Source organism: Emys orbicularis, chromosome 3, assembly GCF_028017835.1.
Source record: "Emys orbicularis isolate rEmyOrb1 chromosome 3, rEmyOrb1.hap1, whole genome shotgun sequence".
NCBI classification, from domain to species: domain Eukaryota; kingdom Metazoa; phylum Chordata; order Testudines; family Emydidae; genus Emys; species Emys orbicularis.
In genome coordinates, this window is record NC_088685.1 from 133,547,814 (window position 1) to 133,570,286 (window position 22,473).

The following is a 22,473-nucleotide window of genomic DNA, read 5'->3' on the forward strand; positions in this document are numbered from 1 at the left end:
CTTTGACTATTAGATGGTAAGCATTTGGTGGCAAGGACTGTCTCACTATGTTTGTCCAGTGCTTAGCACAAGGGACCACTGGGCATTACTGTAATACAAATAATAAATGGTTAATGATGTGGGGAAGACTGAAACTGACTATACATAAAGTCAACAAAATAAAAGCGAAAGCTTTTCCCCCCTCTAATCTTTTACTTATGGAAAGCTTAGGTATTACTTGTAAAGATACCAAAGAGTATTCAGGCAGAATGATTTACTTTGGTTATATATTTGTGCAAATTAAGTATGTGTGATTTCATGAAACAGTCACAGGAGGGCAGCAACAAATCAAAAAGTCCTTTTGGTTTTGATGGAAAGGAGATATTTAATAACGCCTTCTAGCAGGCCAGTGTTTATGACAATACTTCATAAGACACAGTAGAAAAAAAAAAAAACTTACTGGCCAGACAGATACAAACACCACTTCAGGTTTTCTAAAAATCTGTATTTACACAATTTTGTAACAGAAGCTGACTGAATATTTTACAGTTGCACACAAATAAATGTATTTGGCATGAATGTAAAAAAAAGTATGGTGTGGGGCACTACCATTATTTAGTGCTGCTCCCCATTGTAATTGACAGCAGGGCAGTTGCATAATCACTGAAAGTTTTCACTCAGTACATTTTTTGCTTGCACAGGAAAACTACATAAGGCCCCAGATCCTGCAACAAGTAGCACATATACAGACTGCAGAGAGAGATTTAAATGGGGCGCTGCACAATTGCAGCAGGGCCGAAAGCCTAAGCGTGTGTCTTTTTCCTACCATAGATGTAGAGGCCAGTTATACAGGGACATATCATTCAATATTTCACTTTTAACAAAACAACTGAGGGCATGATCCTGTAATGTGTTGATTATCCTGAACTCAATCAGAGCTGAGGTTTCTCAGCTCCACACAAGATCAAGTCCTTACTGATTATGCAAATGTTAGGAAGGATACATCATGCAGTGTACTTTTTCTCCCCATGTTTTTTAGTTTTGTGGTAGTGGGTATAATCATTGTACAATTCCTTAAAGACTTCTCTTACGCCCATCTGTAGCGATGCATTTAAGAACTTGATGTCTCGTTCAATGCAAAGGTCTAGGATGTGATACATTCCCTCAGTTAGATGTTTCTTTACAGCTGGATGTAAGGTCACCTAGGAGATGAACAAAATCCCATGAAACTTTTTACTTTCCATAGTTAGTATACATCAAGTGAAATACTGGAAATAAAAGTACTGGCAAGATACAATCCAAGGTATCAGCCCATCTAGAATGGTCTGTTAAACAAGGTGTAAAATATTAGATAATAAATTAGCTCCCCGATTTTGTAAACCTGATTGAAAACACAGCAGTAATGTATAATCCTGTATATTAAGATTTGCACTGGTGCTGAGTGTTCAGGTAAAGACTCTGTTATACTTGGGAGAATTTGAAATCATCCCAACCAAAAAAAAAAAAAAAAAAAAAAAATCTACAGTAAAATATTCTAAGATACCTATCCTGGAATAGATTTTTCAGCAGCTTTTTCTATACCTCTTTCATATTCAGGAGATGGAACAATAGCCAACATATTAGCTGCATGCTGCAGACTGAAATCTCAGTTAGGGACAAGTCCTTCTGTGAGCCTACATCTAAAATGTAGAGTTTGTTTTGCCTCTTCCACTTTAATAAATGGATTTATCTAGCAACTTTTATCCAAGAATTTCAATTTGCTTTACAAGCATTAATTACAGAAGTCTTAAAGAACACCCTCTGAGGTGTGGGTTTACTTGACCCATTTTAACCCCAGGCACAGAGAAATTAAAAGACTTGCCTAAAGTCATACAGCAAGCTAATGGCGGAGCTGGGAATACAACCTAAAACTGCTAACTCAGTCCCTTGCTGATCACTAGACACGCTGTCTTCCCAAAACTGCCATAATCCCCATAACAAAGCTCATCAAGGCTGACTTTGGAGTGTTTTGGGGCTCTAGGCAAATTGGAACACATTCCTGTGATTATAACCCACTCACTGAACATTTTACTGCCTTAGGTTCAGGTGGCCTCTGAAGCTGATCATGCTGTTCTTGCCACAGAAACAGGTCTTATCTCTGCTGAATACCAAAATTAACTTGGTGCCTCTAGACCTGCGCTTCTGCACTGCAAGTATAATGAGAACTGCATGAGAGGTTCTCATTAAAACTCAGAATTTTCCTCTCTTCCTGAGGCAAGTAATAAAAGTAATAGAAGGAACAGTATGAAATGCCACTATAATGGAGAAGTTGGGTCAAGTTCATACCTGGTGTAAGCAGATGCATCTGCAGTGGAGTTACACTACATCTGAATTTGGCCCCAAACCCTCTTGACGGTCTTTACTTTACAATGCAGTTCCCACTAATCACTGTCTAAAAACCTTATGAGATTTAAACAGCTGCCACTGTGGGCTGGCAGTTAATTCGACCTATAAACCTTTACTGGTCTATATAGTTAGCAAGACCAATTTGCATTACAGTCATCCCCCATCAAGAGCTCTAAGTGTGAAGAGTTATTTCACCATTGCTGAATTATGCTACAGCTCAGAGATAACGCGTGAAAGGTGAGATCAAGCATATGGAAAAGGCTGCAGATGTACCCAGGGCTAACGACGGCGTTTTCTAGGTTTATTTCAGAATAATTAAGGGTCTACATTTGTTGTGATAAATATTGATAAACTAAATTTTTCATCAGGGGAAACTGTCCTTTATGATTGAGAGAGTAAAACTGTGTGCAGCCTTTGTAAAAATCTACCTTGAAAAGGGGTTTCTCCTCTCTTATGCTGATCTGAAAGAACAGAGGTCACAAGTGCTTTCTAGCATGTATAGGCCCAGCCCCTTCCCCCTTTGAAATTGATCCTCTTTAAAAAAACAAAAACAAAAAAAAACAAACTGTGTCACCAATTCAGTAAGTGTCCCAATTCATTAACTCTCCTCCTTATGCTCAATTATTCCATTAACATATGAATCCCCAAACCAAAATTTGTGCAGTTCTTTATCATAATAAATAAACTAGTTAGACATATGGTTACACCACACCCTTTAGCAATAGTCTCAAGAGGCCTTACAGTTAGTCCTACTGGGGAAAAAAAAAAAAAAAAGACAGGAGCAGCTGGATTTGTTAACACCAAAGTTATCCCCGTTGGGAGTTCACTGGAAGTAGTGCCATAGGAACTCCTGTCCTTCACCCATATCCAACTTATTGCTGGGAAGGGCTCTGGCTGCAGGAGCTTGAGGAAACTGAGCATACTGAACATTACTTGAAAGGGTGGCCGAATTATGTGGGTAGCTAAGAACAAAATAGTCTTTCAGCCAACTGAAGGTTCGGGCAGCACAGGTGGCATTCTCAGTAGCTGATACTCAAAGATTATCATAGTGTTAAAATGCAGCAGTACTTTGCAAGTATGATGTCAGTCTAGAGACAGCCTGAAGTTCTGCTCATGTGAGATGCAGCCCAGCGAGGCACCCAGCAAGCTGTACAGAAGTGGATTAAGCCAGACAACAACTGTGGAGATTTTTGATCCTACAGCAGTTGCTCCAGATGGCTGATAGGATTTGGATATTTGAACAGCAGCCAAGGACAGCAAGACAAACCCGCTGGGCTAAGCGAGTGCAGAAAGGTACCTGAATATCAACGGATCAGGCCCAGAGAAGCTAGTACACAATGCAGTCCTTGGAAAGATTTTGCTGCGAGGCAGCCCTTAGCACTAGTACTCTCTAGAGCCTTAGGTGGGGCAAATTCAATAACCAGGACATCAGTAATTAGGGTAAGTAGGCAGGATATGGAGCAGCTGTGTGTCCTGCACAGAAAGGAAAAAGGCCCAGTTGAGGTTTTAACCTAGGACAGGGAGACATGTAAAACCCGATCACTAGCACAAATTAATTACAAGAGGATTTTGCAGGTTTTGATGGACACAGGCAGTGTTCAATGAAATCCAAATTGGCTAACCTGGAACAAATTAGTAATTCAGAAATTAAGTCTGGCTGTAAGGCGCTACTCCATTGTAGATGTCTTTTTGACTATGCAAGAGCAAGAATATTTGCTTTCAGTAGAAGTGGGGAATGACCTTCCATATGATTTGGTGTTGGATGAGGGGGCCAATAGCTGAAAAGTCAACCCCTCTCTATCTTTGAGGGCAATCACCCTTGAAGGAAGCATTGCTAGTTGAAGATTTGTTACCCAGGGACACAGAACCCAAAACAAGGGTGAAGGAAATGTTTGACGGCAGTGTTACTGAGGCTGGTGGTCATACCTGACGGGGAGCTTCCCTGTGGTCTGGCAGAGTTGCAGATTGTAAACAATATTCTTAAAGGTCTGTATGATAAACTGGCTTTTATTTATGGGGAAATAAGCGAACAACCACCTTGTGGAGCATTGTTTTTCAATCTGATCAGATTGGCGACCATTTATTCTAAGTCAAACTTCTTTGGTGACATGCTTGATTTTAAATTTACTACAAGGGTAAAAAAAAGTATCAATAGTAATAATGATAGACACACATAGGCTGATATAATTTATCTGTCTGTCTGACAAGGAATACCTGACCTTCAAGATTAAGGGAACAACAGAGTGAGATAGATTGTTTGATTTAGATTGTAATAAAATTTTAACACCCCCCCTTCCCCTCACCAAACTGCCTTTCATGACCCCTCCCTTACCCCCCCCCCCATCGCTGTAGGCTACGTCGAACATTACGGGGTTACACCGGCACAGCTACAGCGCTGTAGTGATGCTGCTATAGTCCCCATAGTGCAGACATGGTGTGTGTGCATGCAACAGACTAGGCATGTGTGTTCTCAGCATCTCATCCCAGCTCCCGGCACAGTGTGCCTGTGCCAGGCACTGAACATGTTCATTCCCAGCTCCCCATCCCGGTCTCAGCACTGTGGGGGCAAGTTCTGAAGGGAGGTATGGATGCAGGGAAGTTAGGGGGAGGCAAATTTGAAGTCTCCCCTACTGCACAGCTTGGACCCCTCCCTTCCTCCCCACCCTCTCCTACACTGACTTCCCCTTTTCCCATAGCAGCACCGCATTTGTGGTGTGGTGTATGTTGGGGGAGGGGGAGCTTCAGGACCCTTCCCCACTGCTGGAGGCAACATGGGGAAGGAGGGGAGCTCTGGATTCCTTCCTCTGACTGTGGAGGAGTGGAAGGAAGGGGAACCCAGAGTCTGTGAGGGACTCTCAGGAGGAACAGAGAGGGATGGAGGAATTTGAAGGGGGTGGGAGAAGGGCACAGATGGCTCCATTTCCCTTCTCCCCAAGCATGTCCCTGGAGGGGAAGGTACCCAGTTTCCCCCCTTTCTGGTTCTGCTCTGTCTGCACTTCTGAGCCCCCAGAGAACAAAGGTCTCTTTTGAGGATGATCCCTTGTTCATTGCAGTATTATAGAAAAGCTACTTTTTTAGAAACCCAGTTACTAGTCAAAGCTCTAGTCATCAAACTGGGCTTTCAAACAGTGTTTGGCTGATCCCTTCCACTAATAATGGATGTCATCTAGGAGTGCGCTGGGCCCTCAGGAGCTGTAGTGCACAGCCCTAAGGGGTGAAGGCTGGCAAAGCAGAGAGCGGGGAAGCTGCAGATCAGGAACCCCTTGATCAAATGACCTTTAACACTTGCTTTCCTTTGTACATACTCAGTTCCATTGTTCAGGAAATGGTTGAGGAGGATGTAACCATCCAAACTGCTTACAAGACTCTTTCCTCTGTTTAATTAATGCCAAATTCTTGGCAGTACTTCTAAAGATTAGAGCCTGGTTATAGATTTTAGAGCACTAAATTATCGCTCTCAAACCAGAAGTTTTAGTCTGAGGGTAAAACGCCCAAGAGAAACTCCTACAGAATGCAGGCAGAGAGCAAGGCATAAGATGTGCAAACACAATCTTGGATAACTGCCAAGGGTAGGGCTCAAACTTAGCGCATGGGTGTCCTCAGGTTTAATGATCACAGCATGTCACCTTTCACCACTCACCATCTGTGAGAACAGGCTGCCTACAAACTCTGACTACAACAGAGCCCTAGTCTTGCTGCACATGCCCATGTGGCTATCACTCTCTCTTTGGTTCATCAGAAAGCTCAACCCGGCCTGGAGTAGTAAACTTTATCCTCTAACATTTTCAATATCACTTCCCCAAAGGGGCAGTGGTGTCATGTACTAGCCGAGATAATTCCAAGCACCTGAGATCAAGTTGGGGAGAATTGGAACCATGGTTTGAGCCCCAGGAGCAAAACAAAAAACAAAAAACAAAAAACCACCACACCAGAAGAACCAGGTGATTTTGTAAAAACAATTTTTTTTTTTTAAAGGGGTATATCATCTCAGGAACCTTTGCTCAAATGACAATAAATCTGGACCACTAGCCCTACTCTGCATCCCTAGGAGGTACAGCAAATTTCAAGACATCCAAGTCAGCATGTGGATTTTAGAAAATTTAAAATAGTTGTCTTTTAAACAGTAAGTGACTCTCAACCTGAACCTTATAATGACTTTAAGGTGGATGAGTGTATATTACCTTCTGCAGTTCAATCACGTATTGGGCCACTATGAAGACAGAAAACACTGTGAACTCCTCTGTTTTTGCAGCAATGTGACTATACATCCTTTCTACCAAGTGTGCACATTTCAATACAACTCCAAACTCATCCGTGCTCCCTAAAACAGAAATCAAATTGTGGTTCAAAATTAGAGATTAAAAAAATTGCTATACAAAAAACACCCCAAAAAACAAACTTCAAATAAGACCAACAACTAGCCAGCCATGGTTTCATACTTTGGATTTACCAAACTGCATTTTTTAGCAAATCCAAAATATGAAACCATGGCTGGCTAGTTGTTAGTTTAAAAGAAACTATGCCCTTATGGAAATGAACAATCCTGTACAACATTTTATAGACTCTCTTTCAAGGGCAATGTTGTAAGAATAAAGGCATAAGGCTGTTTCAACTCCACCATACACTAGAATGCAGCCAACTTTTGTTACATGAATTCAAGCAGAGAGAAGGGCAGGGAAAGTACCTCCCATGTTCCAGCCCTCTGCCCAGTTAACGGGAAAAAGAGCAAAAACATCAGAATTTTTTTTAAGTATTCTGTAAGTGGCACTATATCAAGAAGCAGCTTCTTGATAATGAGACCTATTACATGGAACAGTCCCCGAAGAGAAGCACCATCACTGGAAACATTAAAAACTAGATGGGACAGAGGACTTGAATTTTAGGGAACAATCCTTCACTGGAAGGCAATGAGATAACTTAATAGAAATTAGGGAGGAAAGTAGGGGGAAATCTAGGCATGTGTCTTGTTTTTTATTATTAAAATACAATAATTCTGCAGGGATAGACCAAGTGAATCTAAATCACAGGATTTCCTGAACCTATAGCTTTCCACTGACTCTTCTTGGAAAATGTGGAGATTACTGAAATGTATAAGCTCGGCTTTTACGCCATAGGTGCACCAATGTAACATTCCTCTCTCCCCTTTGGAATATCTTAGTGTAAACTTGCCTATCGCATGTACGTGGTTATAACACACACACACACACACACACACACACACACACACACACACACACACACACAAAGTGGGGTAAATTTCAAAGCAGTGAACTTGGTTTTAGCCACGTGAATTAATGGAGTCAGATAAGTAAATCCCAAGTAACACTTTAAACATTTACAAGATTCTGGTTTTGTATCTAAGGGTACGTCTTCACTTACATCCGGGTCCGGATGTAAGCAATCGGCTTTCTGAGTTCGATTTATCGCGTCTGGTTAAGACGCGATAAATCGATCCCGGAAGTGCCCCGGATCGATCCCGGAAGTGCTCGCCTTCGACGCTGGTACTCCAGCTCGGCGAGCGGAGTACGCAGCATCGACGGGGGAGCCTTCCTGCCGCGTCTGGACCGCAGTAACTTCGGACTAAGGTACTTCGAATTCAGCTACGTTATTAACGTAGCTGAATTTGCGTACCTTAGTCCGAAGTGGGGGGGTTAGTGTAGACCTGGCCTAACACACAGTGATGAACATGTAGTCTGGAGCATGTCTAACATCTGCAACCCAGGGCTCTGTTTAGTAGCACATCTATAAAGCCCTCTCCCAAGTGCGCTAGTGTAAGTCATCAGCATTTGGAGCCATCACACCAGAAAAAACATGTTTTTCCTAAAACCATCACTGACCTTATACAATGGGGCTACTGTGGCTGTTTCTGAGTGAGAATGCAAAGGTGGGGGAGAAGAACCGAAATACAGTACAAGGAGCCTTGCCCTTGTCTGTGTTGTGTTAGCCAGGGTCACAGTTCGGAATGGAAGCACTATGCTAGTCTCCCAGGATGAAGCCTGGAAAGAACCTTTCAAAGAGCGACAGAGTGCAGATTGCTATGTGGCTCATCCTCACTTCTGCCTATGTGGCCAGTGGCTCAAAAGCCACGATCTGGCCCTGGGACTTTGTTTCAACCTCTAACGTTACACACAGCCTGCCCTGTCCTGTGCATTGCACCCAATCAGAGTCAGGTATGTTAATGAAAATGATGACAGCACCTCTGTCTCCTTTCTGTCGCCCCTCATGCATAACAGAAACAACCAGCCTATTGAAGCTGTTCAGGAAAGATGGCGCTGCTTTTAGCATCACCTGCAAGAACATCAAATGAAAGAGGATCAGATAATACCTAATGCAGTACAGAAAAAAGGTTTTGAGGATGGTTCCTTTATTAAAGCAGCACACGCAGCATGACATTCAACACCCCAAAATAAGAGAGTGGATTTATGTGCTTTAAAGGAAGATACATCGACTGTAAGCTCTACAGGGAAGGAACTGTCTTTTTGTTCAGTTTCTACCGCTGCTGGCACAATGGGGTCCTGGTACCCGACTAGGGCTCGAAGGTGCTATGGTTAATACAAATAATTATAATCATCTCAAAGTAACCCCACATCCACAAAGCAGAGGTTGAAAGTTATGCTAGTCTAATGCCTGGGGCATTTACTGCCATCTGTACGGAACCAGTGCTTGCCCAAGGGACCAGAGATTTAAGGACCAACACACTTATTCAGCTGAAAATGGTTTGGAAAAATCAGCTTTCAACTGACATAGGCACTAGAGGGAAAATTTTCAAAAGTGACTTACACAGCCAGGTGCTTAAGTCCTATTGACCTACAAAGAGACTTAGGCTAAGTGCCTATATCATTTTTTTAATATGGAACTTAGGCACTTTTGAAAACTTTGCCCTAATCTAACTTTAGAGGTTTTGTGATAATCTGCTTCCAAATATCGGTTATAATTTCAGAACCTCTACATGTTTTCAACCTACTGGACACAGGTCAGGGATTGGCTTCTTAAAATTACTGATCACCGGCCCTTCCGCACCCTTCAGCCCTTCTCCCTTCACCTTAGGGTGACACTGCAGTATGGAGAACAGCACTTCATGAATTCCCAGGAAGATGCTCCCATACTCCTCCATCTTCAAATGATCCAGAGGGACAGTCAGAAGAATGCTGAATGCCAGTGTCACATGATGGGGATTGGAGAGAATCTCTTCTCCTTGCCTCAGCAGGGCTGCTACCGTCTCCAGGATAGGAACAACAATGGTGGGAATCAGCAACTGGTCCTGACAAGCCTCTTTGGTTTGTATCTACATGTGAAAGTGAAGACAACAACAACAAAAAAGAATGTGGCTGTCTCCAAACACCCCCTTCTTCCACACTAGAGAACTGTACTTTTGCAACTTGGACCAACAGGAGTACACTGGCGCAAACTGCAACTGCATAAAGCCTCATCTGTACGAATCAATCTGTTTTAGGCGCATGCCGTGCACCATATCCACACACAGCATTCCCTGAAAGCACTGCAGGGCCTGTGCATTGTTGCATCTATCCCACAATCCCATAGAGAAGATGCATACAAAATATGGTATACAGGGTCTATTTGCACCTGTTCATGTTTTTACACTGTTCCAGTGGATATTTCTGTCCTTCACAAGCATTGATTCACCTACCACAAAGGGCAGGAGAAATGCTCTCACAGGCATTGTAGATGCCATGACAGGGGATTCCCAGCCACCCCAAGCCACTGCCAGACAATCTCTGGTCCCAGAGGGTCAGACATCATGATGGCAAGCACCAACACCACTACATTTGGGTGCAGCACAACACAGGTAAGGAATCTGATTTAATTATTTTCCTTCACTTATTCAATCATTTTTATAGGCTCTTCTTTATTTGTTGGCTTTTTGCTTTGCTGCAAGGCCAAACTAACAGTTTTTTCCTCCTCTGGATCAGAACAAGCATTGCCCAGGCCTGGGGAGAGGCAACTCTCTAAACCTCTCCATGTAGCCTAGTGAGACACTCTCAACCCCTACACAATGCAGTGCAGCTCCAAAGTAATGGTGATGTTAATGAATGAGCATTTGTGCCATGCCAATATACAGGGATATACTTGGGGAAATTTGGGCCAAACAGCGTAAATGGATCCTAGTCAAACTGATGTCAAATGTAGAATTTTTTATTTTTTTTTTAAATATATTTCTGTGTATGTTTCAGACACAATAGCTACAGGCTCTGTCAAACAAAAGTGATAGGTAACTTATACTGTGGGAGTTACTTACAACTAAAGCTGTGATTATCTGTGGGCTGGTAAACCAGAAAGCTTTCTCTTTCTCTCCAGTTAATGGGCAGCTGAGCAGCAATTTGATTAGCGTAACAGCTGACAATGCTTCCTGCAAAAAATGGATAAACAATCACTGCAAAAAGATAAATATGCTCACTTGAAATATGGCACCTCTCAGTGGAAACATTATCAGCAGCTCAACAGAATTTGTGCTGAGCAATAATCATCACCTTAGCATTCTGTACTATGTCTATTTTAAAAGCAAATCATGACATTAAAACATGATAAAATAAAGGCAGATCAACTCGTGTAGCAGCCATTATAGATAATGGAGGGAGGTAGTGTGAACATAGTTTGAGCCTGCCATATAACCAGCATAATGTTTTACCAGCTAACATGTCATCACATATTGGATTATAAGAACTAAGATGAAAACATAGAACGTGAATGTATTTCGCCTTGCAGTCCAAAAACACGTGGATTTTAATGCCTATATCCTACAGCGATTAGCGTAACACGAACAATGTAGAAAGACTAGGTTAGATTTTTTTTTTTAATGGACATTATCTACAGAGATGACACACATGCCTTTTCCAAATGGGCAGGTCTGGGAGGCAGATACTCCTGAGCTTTAGCAAGGCTCTGAGTTCCAAGTCACTTAACCTTCCAAGAGGGGTCTATGCCAGGCTTGTTTGCCAAATTTCTTCCCAATGTTACAACTACCAATTCAGTTCCATTGGTGATAGATGTTACTCATGTCACTTAATGAACTACTGGAAGATGCTCAGATGCTACAGTAATGAGCACTGTATAGCAACCTATATAGAATAGAATAGTGGAAGCACTACTATAATCAGTGCTTCACATAACTGCTGGTGTTTAAAAGCACCATGCCATCCGACCCTGTTCAGAGTAGGTTTGGACAATAAAATGGTTAAAATGCCAGTGGCTGCAAGTGTCTTGTCTATGCTACAGCTTTGGTGGTAACAACAGTGAGAAATTTTTAGCGATAAAAACCTTTTGTCTGGTCTTGGTCTCAGTTTCTCCATCTGAAAAATGGAAATAATTGTACTAACTTACCCTCCTCCTCACAGCAGTCTTGTGATGATCAGTACGTTTGTGTTTGTAAAGCACTTTGACTATGAAAAGTGCTCAGTTAGTGCTAAGTAGAACTGTGATTAACAAAGAACCACCCACAGTACAAGAAACATATACTAGTATGTGCCAATTTACACCTACAACTACAAAGAACAGACCACACTAGGTGTGACTTTTAAATGAACTAGGCAAATCTTTGTTTTGAATGAATGAAGTTCATGAACTGAACCAGCTTCCTGGTAATCACCTACATAATTAAAGACAATTTTTTCTGGGTGCAGAGTCTGAGGACTCTACTGGATAACACAATAGGAAACAAAATTAAAGCTTTTATTTGGCCAGTTTGTAAGGTTAGAATTAACACATAGGAGTTGACTTTCAGCATTGTCTACAGGAACTCACTGATGTGAGACTCCTGTTACTGGGAATTAGAGTGCTAAATGTCTGGGGATCCTACTGAAAGCTTTCTTCATAGGTAGCAAGTTTCTCTCTTTTTCACAGCAGATTCTATCGATCTCAGGTATTTCTAGGGCACTCTTCATCACAGTATCTAAGCACCAGTTTTATTGCCATGTAAGTTACTATGAGTGTGCAGCTTAACATAGAAACACATTTAAAGCCAAACTCCTATTTCTTCCTCGTGTCATTTCAGTCTTTCTTCCTGCCAATTTTATCAGATACCATCCATGTTCTATTGCAGTTCTTCAAGCCATGGAGAGAAAACTAAAGAAAATAAATTATAAGAAATAAGCCCAAAGTTCCCTACTTTAGGATTTTGTTTCCAAATATTGCTAACTTCAAGTCCTTGGAGCACCAGCCTCATCATGACACAGAACTCCTCAGTAGTGCAGCTCTCCACGAGCTGGGTCATCAATTCTGTCAGCTGCATTTCTAGATCTTGAATCACCTGGACTGTGGTGCCAGGGCCTGCATAGTCAAGAGACACAAATACGTCTGAATTGCTTATCCACATTGGGAATTGCCATAAAAAACTCTTTCAAAATCAAGCCTTGAAAAGGAGCTCTCTCTGTGTGAGTCTTTTTAATGTTCACCCGCACAGAACTGCTTTCCCCCACCTACCACAGCAGCAGTGTGTCATTCAGAACATTCCCATCCTACTGTTTATCCCGCAGTCATTATCTTGATTAAATGCCTTCACTCTGTGAAAACACTATAATGAGGTTTGTTCACAAGCTAGGGGAACAAGCTGATCACAAGCTGCAGAATATCAGGGTGTTGGGAGGAGAGCCACACAACACATGAACATTAATTGACAAAGCTTAGAACTCTGTTAAGCAGTGACCAGGTCTCCTACATATTAAGTCAAAGATTATATTATTTATGACTAGTTTAAATTTTAGTTTACTTTGCAAGCATATTTATCTGCTCCACAAACACCCCAAATGTAGCAGTAACTCCTGGGATTTGTGGCAAGATTTTCTGAGGAGAAAATTTTAATCTATTTAAAGCCTGGCACTTCTACAGCACATTTCATCAGAGAATCTCAAAGCACTTGATCACTATTAATTATGCCTCTGCACCAAATAAATAGGGTACCAGCTTTGTACACGAGTAGAGTGCAGTATAAAGATGTTAAGAGGGAGTCAGCAGAAGAGCCAGGGTCAGAATTTGGTAATCCTGACTCCCAGTCCTGTTTTAACACTTACATCATACTGCCTCCTGTGGTGAATTCTGTAACTGGAAAGAATGGAGATACACAGCCTACAAGAGACAGACTATAAGGAAGATTATACATAGACACTATATAAAAATCTATTTGCAACTCAACTAGCAAGAGCTTCAGCCAGGCTCACAAACAGATTTACAAAAAGGCTTCTCCACACAGAATTATACTACAATTACTCTGTTAGGGGTTAAGCGCATTTGTGATTCCCTAACAAGTAGGGAGTAATATAAATTTGTAAGATCACTGTAGTAGTAAGCTAGACTAAATCAAATCTTTCAGGCATCAAAGACAAAAATAACATTGCCAGGTTTTTTTGGTACTACTACACTGCACATGTGCAATGTCAGTTTAGGTTATATTTTAAATGAGGCAACATAGCCTAGTCGTTAGATCACACTGGCAGTCAGAAGACCAGGCTCCCCTAATCCCAATTCTGTCACTGGCTCACTGTGTGCAGGTGATAAAGGGTCTGGCTTTCAGAGAGGTGCTGAGTACCCACAGCTACCATGGACTTTGCCTGGAGTATATTGTGCTCAGCACCTCTGAAAACCAGGCCAGTAGTCTTTCTGTTCCTCAGTTTCCTCACCTTTAAATGGAGATGATACTTATCACCTCTGTAAGGCCCTCTGAGCTCTTCAGATGAAAAGTGCTGAGTTATTTAACTAAGCCGACCCATTAACTCCTTCAGTGCTAGCTGCTATATCAGATACATAAGACCAAAAAATGCATCTTCAGAGCAGCCCCCAAAAGTTTGACCACATTTGGTGAAATGGTCCTAATCAGAATATTTGTACAGGGGTGTTTCTCAGTGCCTTGGCCCATCATTTATAGAACACTGTAGTATCATTTTTAAAAGGGCTTAGGGCTACATTTTCAAACCTTGATGGATTTGTGTCACAAAACATACATGTGCACACACAAAACATGTATTAGCATATGCAAAATACATATTTTTTGCATAAAAACAGAGTACTTAGGCATATGAGTAACTATTTCTGTGAAAACAAGGAGACAAAAATAACTACATGGCTGACATCCACAAAGACCTTCCAGATGAGACCACTATCAAGATAGGTCAACATCGCGTCCCAGTCATGACAACAGTTTCCCTCTAAAAGCTTCCCTGTCCTTTTTTTTTAAAGATAGGACTCTTGCTGATGGGCTAGCATAAGTGGATATCTTAAGTGACTTTCTTAAGAACTTCTTGGATGCTTTTACCCACCCCTGTATTCCAAAATTAACAGAGGAGCTGAAGAAAAGAAAAAAAGCTCTGTACCAGCAAGTAGGTTTTTTACAGCATGAAACACAGTGAGAGCAGTCTCTTCTCCAGGATACAGATCTGTTACTGAGCAGAAAACAGTTAAAAACTGCAAGGCAGAGTGAAGGAACTGGAGATGGCTTCCTGCAGAGGTCAGCTCTCTCAGTATCTGAGTGTAAAACTTTTGGTACAGTTCAGTGTGGGAACACTCCCGATATTTTCCTGGGTCTTTAGAATTCTCTTGCTCGCCTTCCATTTTCATAAAGCCACCCGTGGACATGTAGCTCAGATCTGCTTTCAGTAGGGTTGTGACAGATGGGATGAATGCCAAAGGCAAAGGCTGGTCTTTGGTGAGGTTTCTAAGGCAGAGCTGGATGGCTGCTCCCGTCTGGAGGACAGTTGGCTCCAACAAAGCAGACAGCATTTCTGTCAGTTGCTGTTTCTTCTCTGGCTGCTGCTGGAGGTACAGAGTCAGAACATGGCAGAGTGTGGTTAGCGGCACTAGGAGCAACTGATTGACTGCAGTGTTCCAGGGCTTGCCTCTATCTGCATCAGCATATGGTTTGCAGCTCGCTAGGAAAAAAGTGAACTTTTCCAAATTGAGTTTCAGGCTCTGCCTCTTTTCAACTATCATCTGAAGAAAGCATTCCAAAAAGGTTTGGATCACCTGGAGAAATTCTGCCCAGTCGGGAGTGGTCAAAACATCAGCAAAGCACTTGCTGGCTGCAAACAGGGCGGTCATGACAGCCTCAAGAGCATCACTGGCATGAAAAACTTTAAAGACGGAATTGACACTTCTGCCAGTCTGAAGGCATGTTAGGAGGCGGAAGCAGGTAATTAGAAACTTCAGTGATAGCAACTTACTGCAAGAGACGTTAGCTCTGGTATTGGCTACCAAGGATAGCAGCAAGAGAAAACAACGGGTATGGTCTGAAGGAAAAAGACTGTCAAGTTTCAATGCAGAAATAATCTCTAGTAAATGCAAAAAGCTTTCTATCTGGTCTTCTTCCAAAGTAATGGTGGAACCGGCCCTTGTTAACAACAATATACGTTGAGCAATTTTTTCCATTGTTGTCCAGCAAATGAAGGCTTCATCCTTTGATTGATTGTTTTCTGCCTGTGCTTCCACCATGCCAACCATTTTGCAAGATGAGAGGACTTCCTCATGCCATGGTATATTATCTGCAGACAGCTGTTGAATAGGCTGATCTGCGACGCCCTGAGTAGCAGAACACAGCACACTAGAGCACTGCTGAATAACGCGGCTTATAAAAGCACAGTGCAGCACCTTAATTTCTGGAAGAAAAGTACTATGCAGCAAAGCTTTAGAAACCTTTTCAGCTGTGATGAAGGAATCCTGATCTGCGGAAACTCCCGGAGCTTTAGTTGATGATAAAATCTTCAGAAGCACATCAGCAACATACTCTACATCTTTCAGAGAAAGATGAGGAACCAGGATTGTTAGATTTGAGACTACAAGGTACCAGTGTGCAGCTGGGTAGGTGAGAGCATTTATTGCACTAATGTTGCCATTCCAAGGTTCTGACTCTTCCATGCTCATGCTTGATCTTCCAGAATGAAGGATGAAAGCTGCGGCATGCTGCAAAGTGTGAAGATCAGCCTCAGTCTGAAAACTGGTTTGCATTAAGATCTTTTTTATTTTCTGAAGCATGAGCAGTTCTAAGCAATATTTACTAGCCGAGCAGAAATTACTTGAGAGTCTCACTACCCTCTTCCAACACTGTCTATCCACGCCAGGGAGAAGGGCTGAGAAGTCCCAGCTCTCTGCAGCACAGTCAGTAACACCACCAGCTGCTTCAGCCAGCCGAGACACATATTTGCTGCAGTTTATACTAAGCAGAGTGTCAAGCTCCACCCACGTGTAGACGAGGAGGAGTGCAGAGTCACTGACCTTCTCTAGCCAAAGCCCTGGTTTATTTTCCTCTGCCCAGTGATCCTTCAATAGGTCCAGCAATGGCTGGATTACCTCTCTCTGCATTTTGTCCAACAGACTCTGAGTGCGAAGGACAACAGGTAATGGGGTGACATTATCCAAACTCTTCATGTTGAACAGAAAAGTGTGCAGTACTGAGCTCACAGACAGCAGCTTCAGTGCCATGTCAGAGTCATCTTTAACATCAGGAATTATTAGAGTCTGACACTTCTCCAGTATGAGGAACAAAATATCCAGAATCTGGTTGGGTGGCAGCTCGAGGAGGCATTCACGAACTTTTTCCGTCAGCCCAGCAGACAAGACCGGCAGCCTTAACTCATCAGCAGCTGGACGGCAGATCACAGACAGAACCTCTTCAAAGAGTTTAGGGAACTGTCGCAGCTTTGTGTAAGTCTGAAACATGGCATTTATGAGAGTCTCCTGGGGCTTCTTTGTACGTGGCTCAGAGACCTCTGCATCAATCCAAGCTGAGGCCACTAGGTCATCCAGATCAGGCTCGACAATTAAATGATTTAATGAAATCAAGGCCTTGAGACACCTAAACCAAGCTGGGATGGAAGCCTGTGAGTGATTCACCAACATTTCTGCCAGTTTGCGGTAAAACTGGAATTGGGTCCCTTTGTGCCTGATCCGGTCAGCAGCAACGTTATAGATATCCTTGCTGAGCACCAAGTTCAGGAGCTGTTCCACAGCAAGGAGTTCTGTGCTCCAGTCTACTGGCGAGAGCATCTCCTGCCATAGATCCTCCTGCAGGTGAGAAATCCTTAGACAGCCAAAAAGCCTGGTGAACATGTGGAAACAGACCATGTGGTTTTCTGCCTTACAGTAAGAGTCCAAAAAGAGCTTATAAAGCAGAGGTACTGAATTTGCTACTATGATCACCTGGAGCGTTTGTTCACAAAAGCTAGCATCACGAAGCTTGGACAGCACTGTATTGACAGGCATCAGAATAGTTTTAAGAGCCCTTTTCTTTTTGTCTTGTGGTTCCCTTTCTGTCAGGAGCTCCTCTCTGTAAGAGGACAAGAGCTCAGGCTGGAAAATCCCAGCCTGCAGCACAGCCTCTACTTGGTTTCGGATTTCCCGGCTCAGATGCTGACGTACACGGCCATCATCAGCTGGTGTCCACACTCTGGCCATAAGCAAATGCCTCAGGAGCAGACATGGTTGAAACAAGTGGCTGGTCACTTGCCCAAACACACGATTTGGGTTGATCTGTTGCCTCTGAATCAGGAGGTACTGAGCAAAGGTCAGCTGTAGGACATCAAACAACTGGGAGGTCACAGCATCTTCGGAGGTCAGCCATTGACAGGCCAGCCAGGAGAGCTTGCTTAGGAGATTCACCATCAGCTCACATTTTGCTGTATAAATGATGGAGAGAGGCGGAGTGGAAAGGATGCCCCTGCAACAACTCAGCACTGTGCCAACATTTCCGTCGGATTTTTGAACACAGGATTCGGATATCCTTTCATTTATGACCTGAAGATTTAAAAAAAAAAAAAAAAAAAACACACATCAACCTTGCACACAGAAACAAAAGTCATTGGGGAACAAACAACATAATCTTCTATATGCTGGACACATCAACAGCACTTAAACAATTATTAGTAACAGAAGATGGGAAGAACATAGACCCACCAGCGGTCATTCCTGACCCCAGGCATAGACAATTGATCGTATTCAGACGGCAAATTCTTCAAGGTAGGAACCGTGTCTTTGCATGTGTCAGATGCTGTGCAAACACGAGGCCCCATTCCTGATTGACTACTGTAATAGGAATAACAGCAGCAGCAATAATGATGCATGATAGTCCACCTCATTCTAACAGTGAGGAAACTTACTTAGTGCTGCAGAGAAAAGAAAGGCAAGATGCCCTCCCCATCCCAACAAGGACCCTGCCAACGGGGGGGGGGAATTCCTTCCTTATTCCAAATTGGACAACCTATTTAGCAAGGATCTCCATTAGTAAGCAAATAATTCCACTTGTACTCTAAAACAGCCATATGATCTCCCAGAGTTTCCTGTATTAATATATATTTGCAAGCCTTTAACTCTCTCTCACATGAGTAGACTGAACGAAGTCATCTAGGCTACTTGTGAGAGTAGGGGTTGCCTGACTGGGTCTTTACTTACTAACCAAAACATTTAATCCTGTTCCATCCCTGATGGTTTGGGGAGGGGGAAACCTATGAGAGATCATCTGAGTATGAGGTTATTGGGAAGTGTTGTTGCTTTCAGTCTTTGTTCTCCACAAATATCAGCTGTCTTGTAACAGAGGCCTGGTCCACACTAACCCCCCACTTCGAACTAAGATACGCAACTTCAGCTACGTTAATAACATAGCTGAAGTCGAAGTACCTTAGTTCGAACTTACCGCGGGTCCAGATGCGGCAGGCAGGCTCCCCCGTCAACTCCGCGTACTCCTCTCGCGGAGCAGGAGTACCGGCGTCGACGGCGAGCACTTCCGGGATCGATCTGGGATTGATTTATCATGTCTAGACAAGACGCGATAAATCGATCCCAGAAGATCGATTGCTTACCGCAGGACCCGGAGGTAAGTATAGACGTACCCAGAGGGGATAGAAGAGAAAATAAATACAACGGCCTAAAAATGTAAGCTAATTATCCATAACTATTTCATACTACACCTCACTCTAAAAGGAAGAATCATATATTGTATCACATACTGCACTGGTATTCATCACCTAACAAAGAGTATGGTTTGAGTTACCTGTGCAATCAAAAAACTGAGATTGATTGTCTTTCCATCCTTTAAGAGATTCTGTAGTTTTCTGCTATGGAGAATGTTATCCAGGTACGTCCAAAGTTTCTCAACAATTTCATCCTCCAGTTCAAGTTTCTTGTTGTAATATGAAACCAATGCATGGCTCACCCAATCAAGTAATACCTGTGTTATTTAAACAAACAAACAAAAATATACAGCTGTGGGTGATCATCTTTACCTCCATGGGAAAAGGTTACAGAACTGTAGTAGCCACTTCACACCTGAGAATTGTGGGGACAGATGCCCATGAAGAACGAGCTCTATGTGGACGCAGAAGTCTGTCTATGCAGTTCTCCAAGCAGGATCAGGGCTTAAATTTGTAACACAGTTTCTAAACTCAATTTTGGCCCCCTTAGCGCTCTAACCTTCATAGTAAAGCTAATTTCAAGGGTGAAAATGCTGGGTTCCTTTCAGCTTCTCTTAAACCAGCAGAGAAAATCTCACATAAAATTTTTATATCAATGAGGACATTTTTGAGTGAGGGAACTTACAAAAAGAATTGGTGGATTTTCACTTTATAAAAATTGTTCTAATTTCCAAAGTGCAAAAACAGCTTGTCCTAAAGATTGCAAGTTTATTTAAAATCTTGATCCCCAAATAGAATGATTGCACAGGCCTGATTTAACTTTTTTGGAGTTCCTATTTTTTCAGTCTCTCTCTCTCTCTCTCTCTCTGTATATATGTATATTGTTAACCTCTGAAGCTTTGCTATCAGTAGAGCTTACAAAATCCTTGGGCAGTGCCTACTTCCTTACAAGATGTACAGACATAGTCCATGTACTACAGGGTCTACAGACCAAACCTGAATATCTTGTAAACTCCACAATCACCACTACACAGTTACAAGCTCCAAAGGCCCCGTCTGACCTGTAAAGGATTATAAATGTCATAATAAGTCAGCACTGAACTTTCAAGGTCCATAGATTGCAAGCTCTATGCTGACCATTATGGAGCTTCACAGAACTTACAAAGCCTTCAGACCTACAACTACGGTTAAGGAAGAAGCGCATACTGTAAACCAGTGAGCCAAATAGCTCTCATTGAAGGAAACAATAATCTCTGTTAGCAAAGACGATGGAGTTTTTAAATTCTGTGAGAGGAATAATAAGAGAATTTTTAAAATTATCAAAGCCACTGAAGCCAAGTCTCCCGGAGGAGTAAAGAGGAAGCCTTCAATTTCTGCTCCGTTTTTGTACATAGATGTGAAATAAATAAGATTTTTCTTAATTTTTTTCCAAGTTCTTAAAGAAGATACTTTGAAATAACATTTTAAAAGTTTTAGTTTTCTTTAAAAAGGAAATTTAGACAAACCATTAAAATACAATTAAATTGTATAATGTTGCTCATTTAATCATTCCATTAAAAGTTAATTTCATGTTTTAAAGCAATTCATATAACAATTAAAAAAAACACTTTTACAGATCCTTCTTATGCTCAGTTCTCAACTAAAATGCTAGCTGGTTTGATAGCTGGATCAGCAAGCAAAGCCCACCAAACGATATAAGGTCTGCCCCTCTCAGGTGAAAGGAGGAGCCACAAGTCCCAGAAATCAACTATTTACAAGGAACACACACAAAAAACAGGTCACGGGGGATCAAAACATGGTATCGAGAGAGGAACACCGCACAGAGAACGTGCTGGACAATACCCACTATTCCAAGGAAGAATCCAAGGAGTGAATGGTCATGCTGCCCGTATTCACACAGATAATGTGTCAGGAAACAGGTCTCACGGCCACAGAGAACTCTCCCCCACCAGTCCAATTTCCCCCTTCTGGACTGGTGGATGGTGATTTTAGCCAATATCAGGAGAAGGCTGGCAAGACTTTGCAGGGCCATGTAGGAGATGTGATAAAAGATGCTAGCCTTACAACTCTGGAGACAGAGGTCTTCAATTTATCCACAAAACAAGTATAGCATGGGCACTGCATCTCTCCCCCCTCTGCCCCATGAGCATGTCACGATCCTGAATTGAAAAGACCATCCTTAGATGTGAGAAGGTAGTTCATTCTTTAGCCCATTCTATACTTGGCCTTTCTGCTGAAGCCACTAAACAAAACTTCCATATAACTGCCTCTTAGTGGTCACTGTTGTGATGGAGATGAAAGCCTATTAGGAAACAGACTGGGCTACTTCACAACCAGCAGCAACAACTTTCAGTTAGTCCCTATTACAGCTGTATTTGCACCAGTGCCTAGAGGCAAAAGGCTATGCAATGCATCATTCCTCCTCTGAATCAGCTTGGTCTCCACAGCAACAGATTGATACATTTTTCTGTATTTGACAATTAAAACAAAATCTTTTTTGAAAACATACTTGTTCTTTATTTGGAAGAAAGCACTGATGGGAAATCCATGCAAAGTGAGCTAATTTGATTTTGTCTTCCCAAGAGGTTTTTGCACTTTTCAGCTTCAGGTGAATTCCAGAGTAAATTGCAGCCATAGAGACTACTACTGTATCTGAAACGTCAAATATTCACAAAAATATTAGATGCACTTGACAAACATTAACCAGAAGAATTTAAGAATATCAGAATTAACGGTTATTTCTCTCTATTAAAGCAGACTCTTATTTGGGCTAGCCCTATGTTCATTCAGCTTTACAATACAAGAGACCTGGGTTTGATAGCCAGGTCTGGTCACTGAGGATCCAATCCACTGAAATCAGTGGAAACAGCATTGGATACCAGGCAAACAAGAGCTGGGAAAACTTGGAAGACAACACCACAAACTGAGCTTTTTTATGAGAGGGGCTGAACTACCCACCATTCCTCTGTAAATCACAGAAAGCTGCGCATGCCCAGCACGTCTCAGGCTCAGACCCTACATCCAATGCTTAATTTGTCCCAAGGTTTGCAAGGTCTGAGCCCCGGCACCTCTAGGCTTGGCAGTATATAGCCCATTCACCTCCGGCCTTGCTGCATCAGTTATGAATGTTAAAAAGTTGCTTGAGCCCCGGCACCTTCCTCCATTACAAAGTAAGCACTGCCAGTGCCTCCATCTGAACCGAACCCACCCCTCCAAAGGTGAACCAGAGGGGCTGGTATTTAACTACATACCGGATAATAATGGA

General features: G+C 42.3%; 1 protein-coding gene across 1 annotated transcript; it reads right to left on the reverse strand.

Annotated features, from left to right (window-relative positions):
- Window positions 1-464: 464 nt before the first annotated feature.
- On the reverse strand, window positions 465-21,858 carry URB2 (URB2 ribosome biogenesis homolog). Its single transcript, XM_065401938.1, has 9 exons — window positions 21,718-21,858; window positions 19,349-19,525; window positions 14,685-18,096; window positions 12,488-12,648; window positions 10,622-10,732; window positions 9,407-9,649; window positions 8,562-8,652; window positions 6,546-6,685; window positions 465-1,181 (listed from the first exon to the last, which is right to left on the reverse strand). Exons 1-9 carry the CDS (start codon window positions 21,841-21,843, stop codon window positions 984-986), a joined length of 4,659 nt encoding a protein of 1,552 aa, XP_065258010.1. The 5' UTR covers window positions 21,844-21,858; the 3' UTR covers window positions 465-983.
- Window positions 21,859-22,473: the final 615 nt, after the last annotated feature.

What these genes read in the sequence shown, in the direction of transcription:
- URB2 (XM_065401938.1), bottom strand. Translation starts at nt 21,843, where the DNA reads ATGGCTGCAATTTACTCTGGAATTCACCTGAAGCTGAAAAGTGCAAAA. An exon ending in TTCTTCCAAATAAAGAACAA is followed by an intron (nt 19,526 to 21,717) that starts GTATGTTTTCAA and finishes TAAATAACACAG; the next exon opens with GTATTACTTGATTGGGTGAG. An exon ending in GCGACAGAAAGGAGACAGAG is followed by an intron (nt 6,686 to 8,561) that starts GTGCTGTCATCA and finishes TTTCTGTTTTAG; the next exon opens with GGAGCACGGATGAGTTTGGA.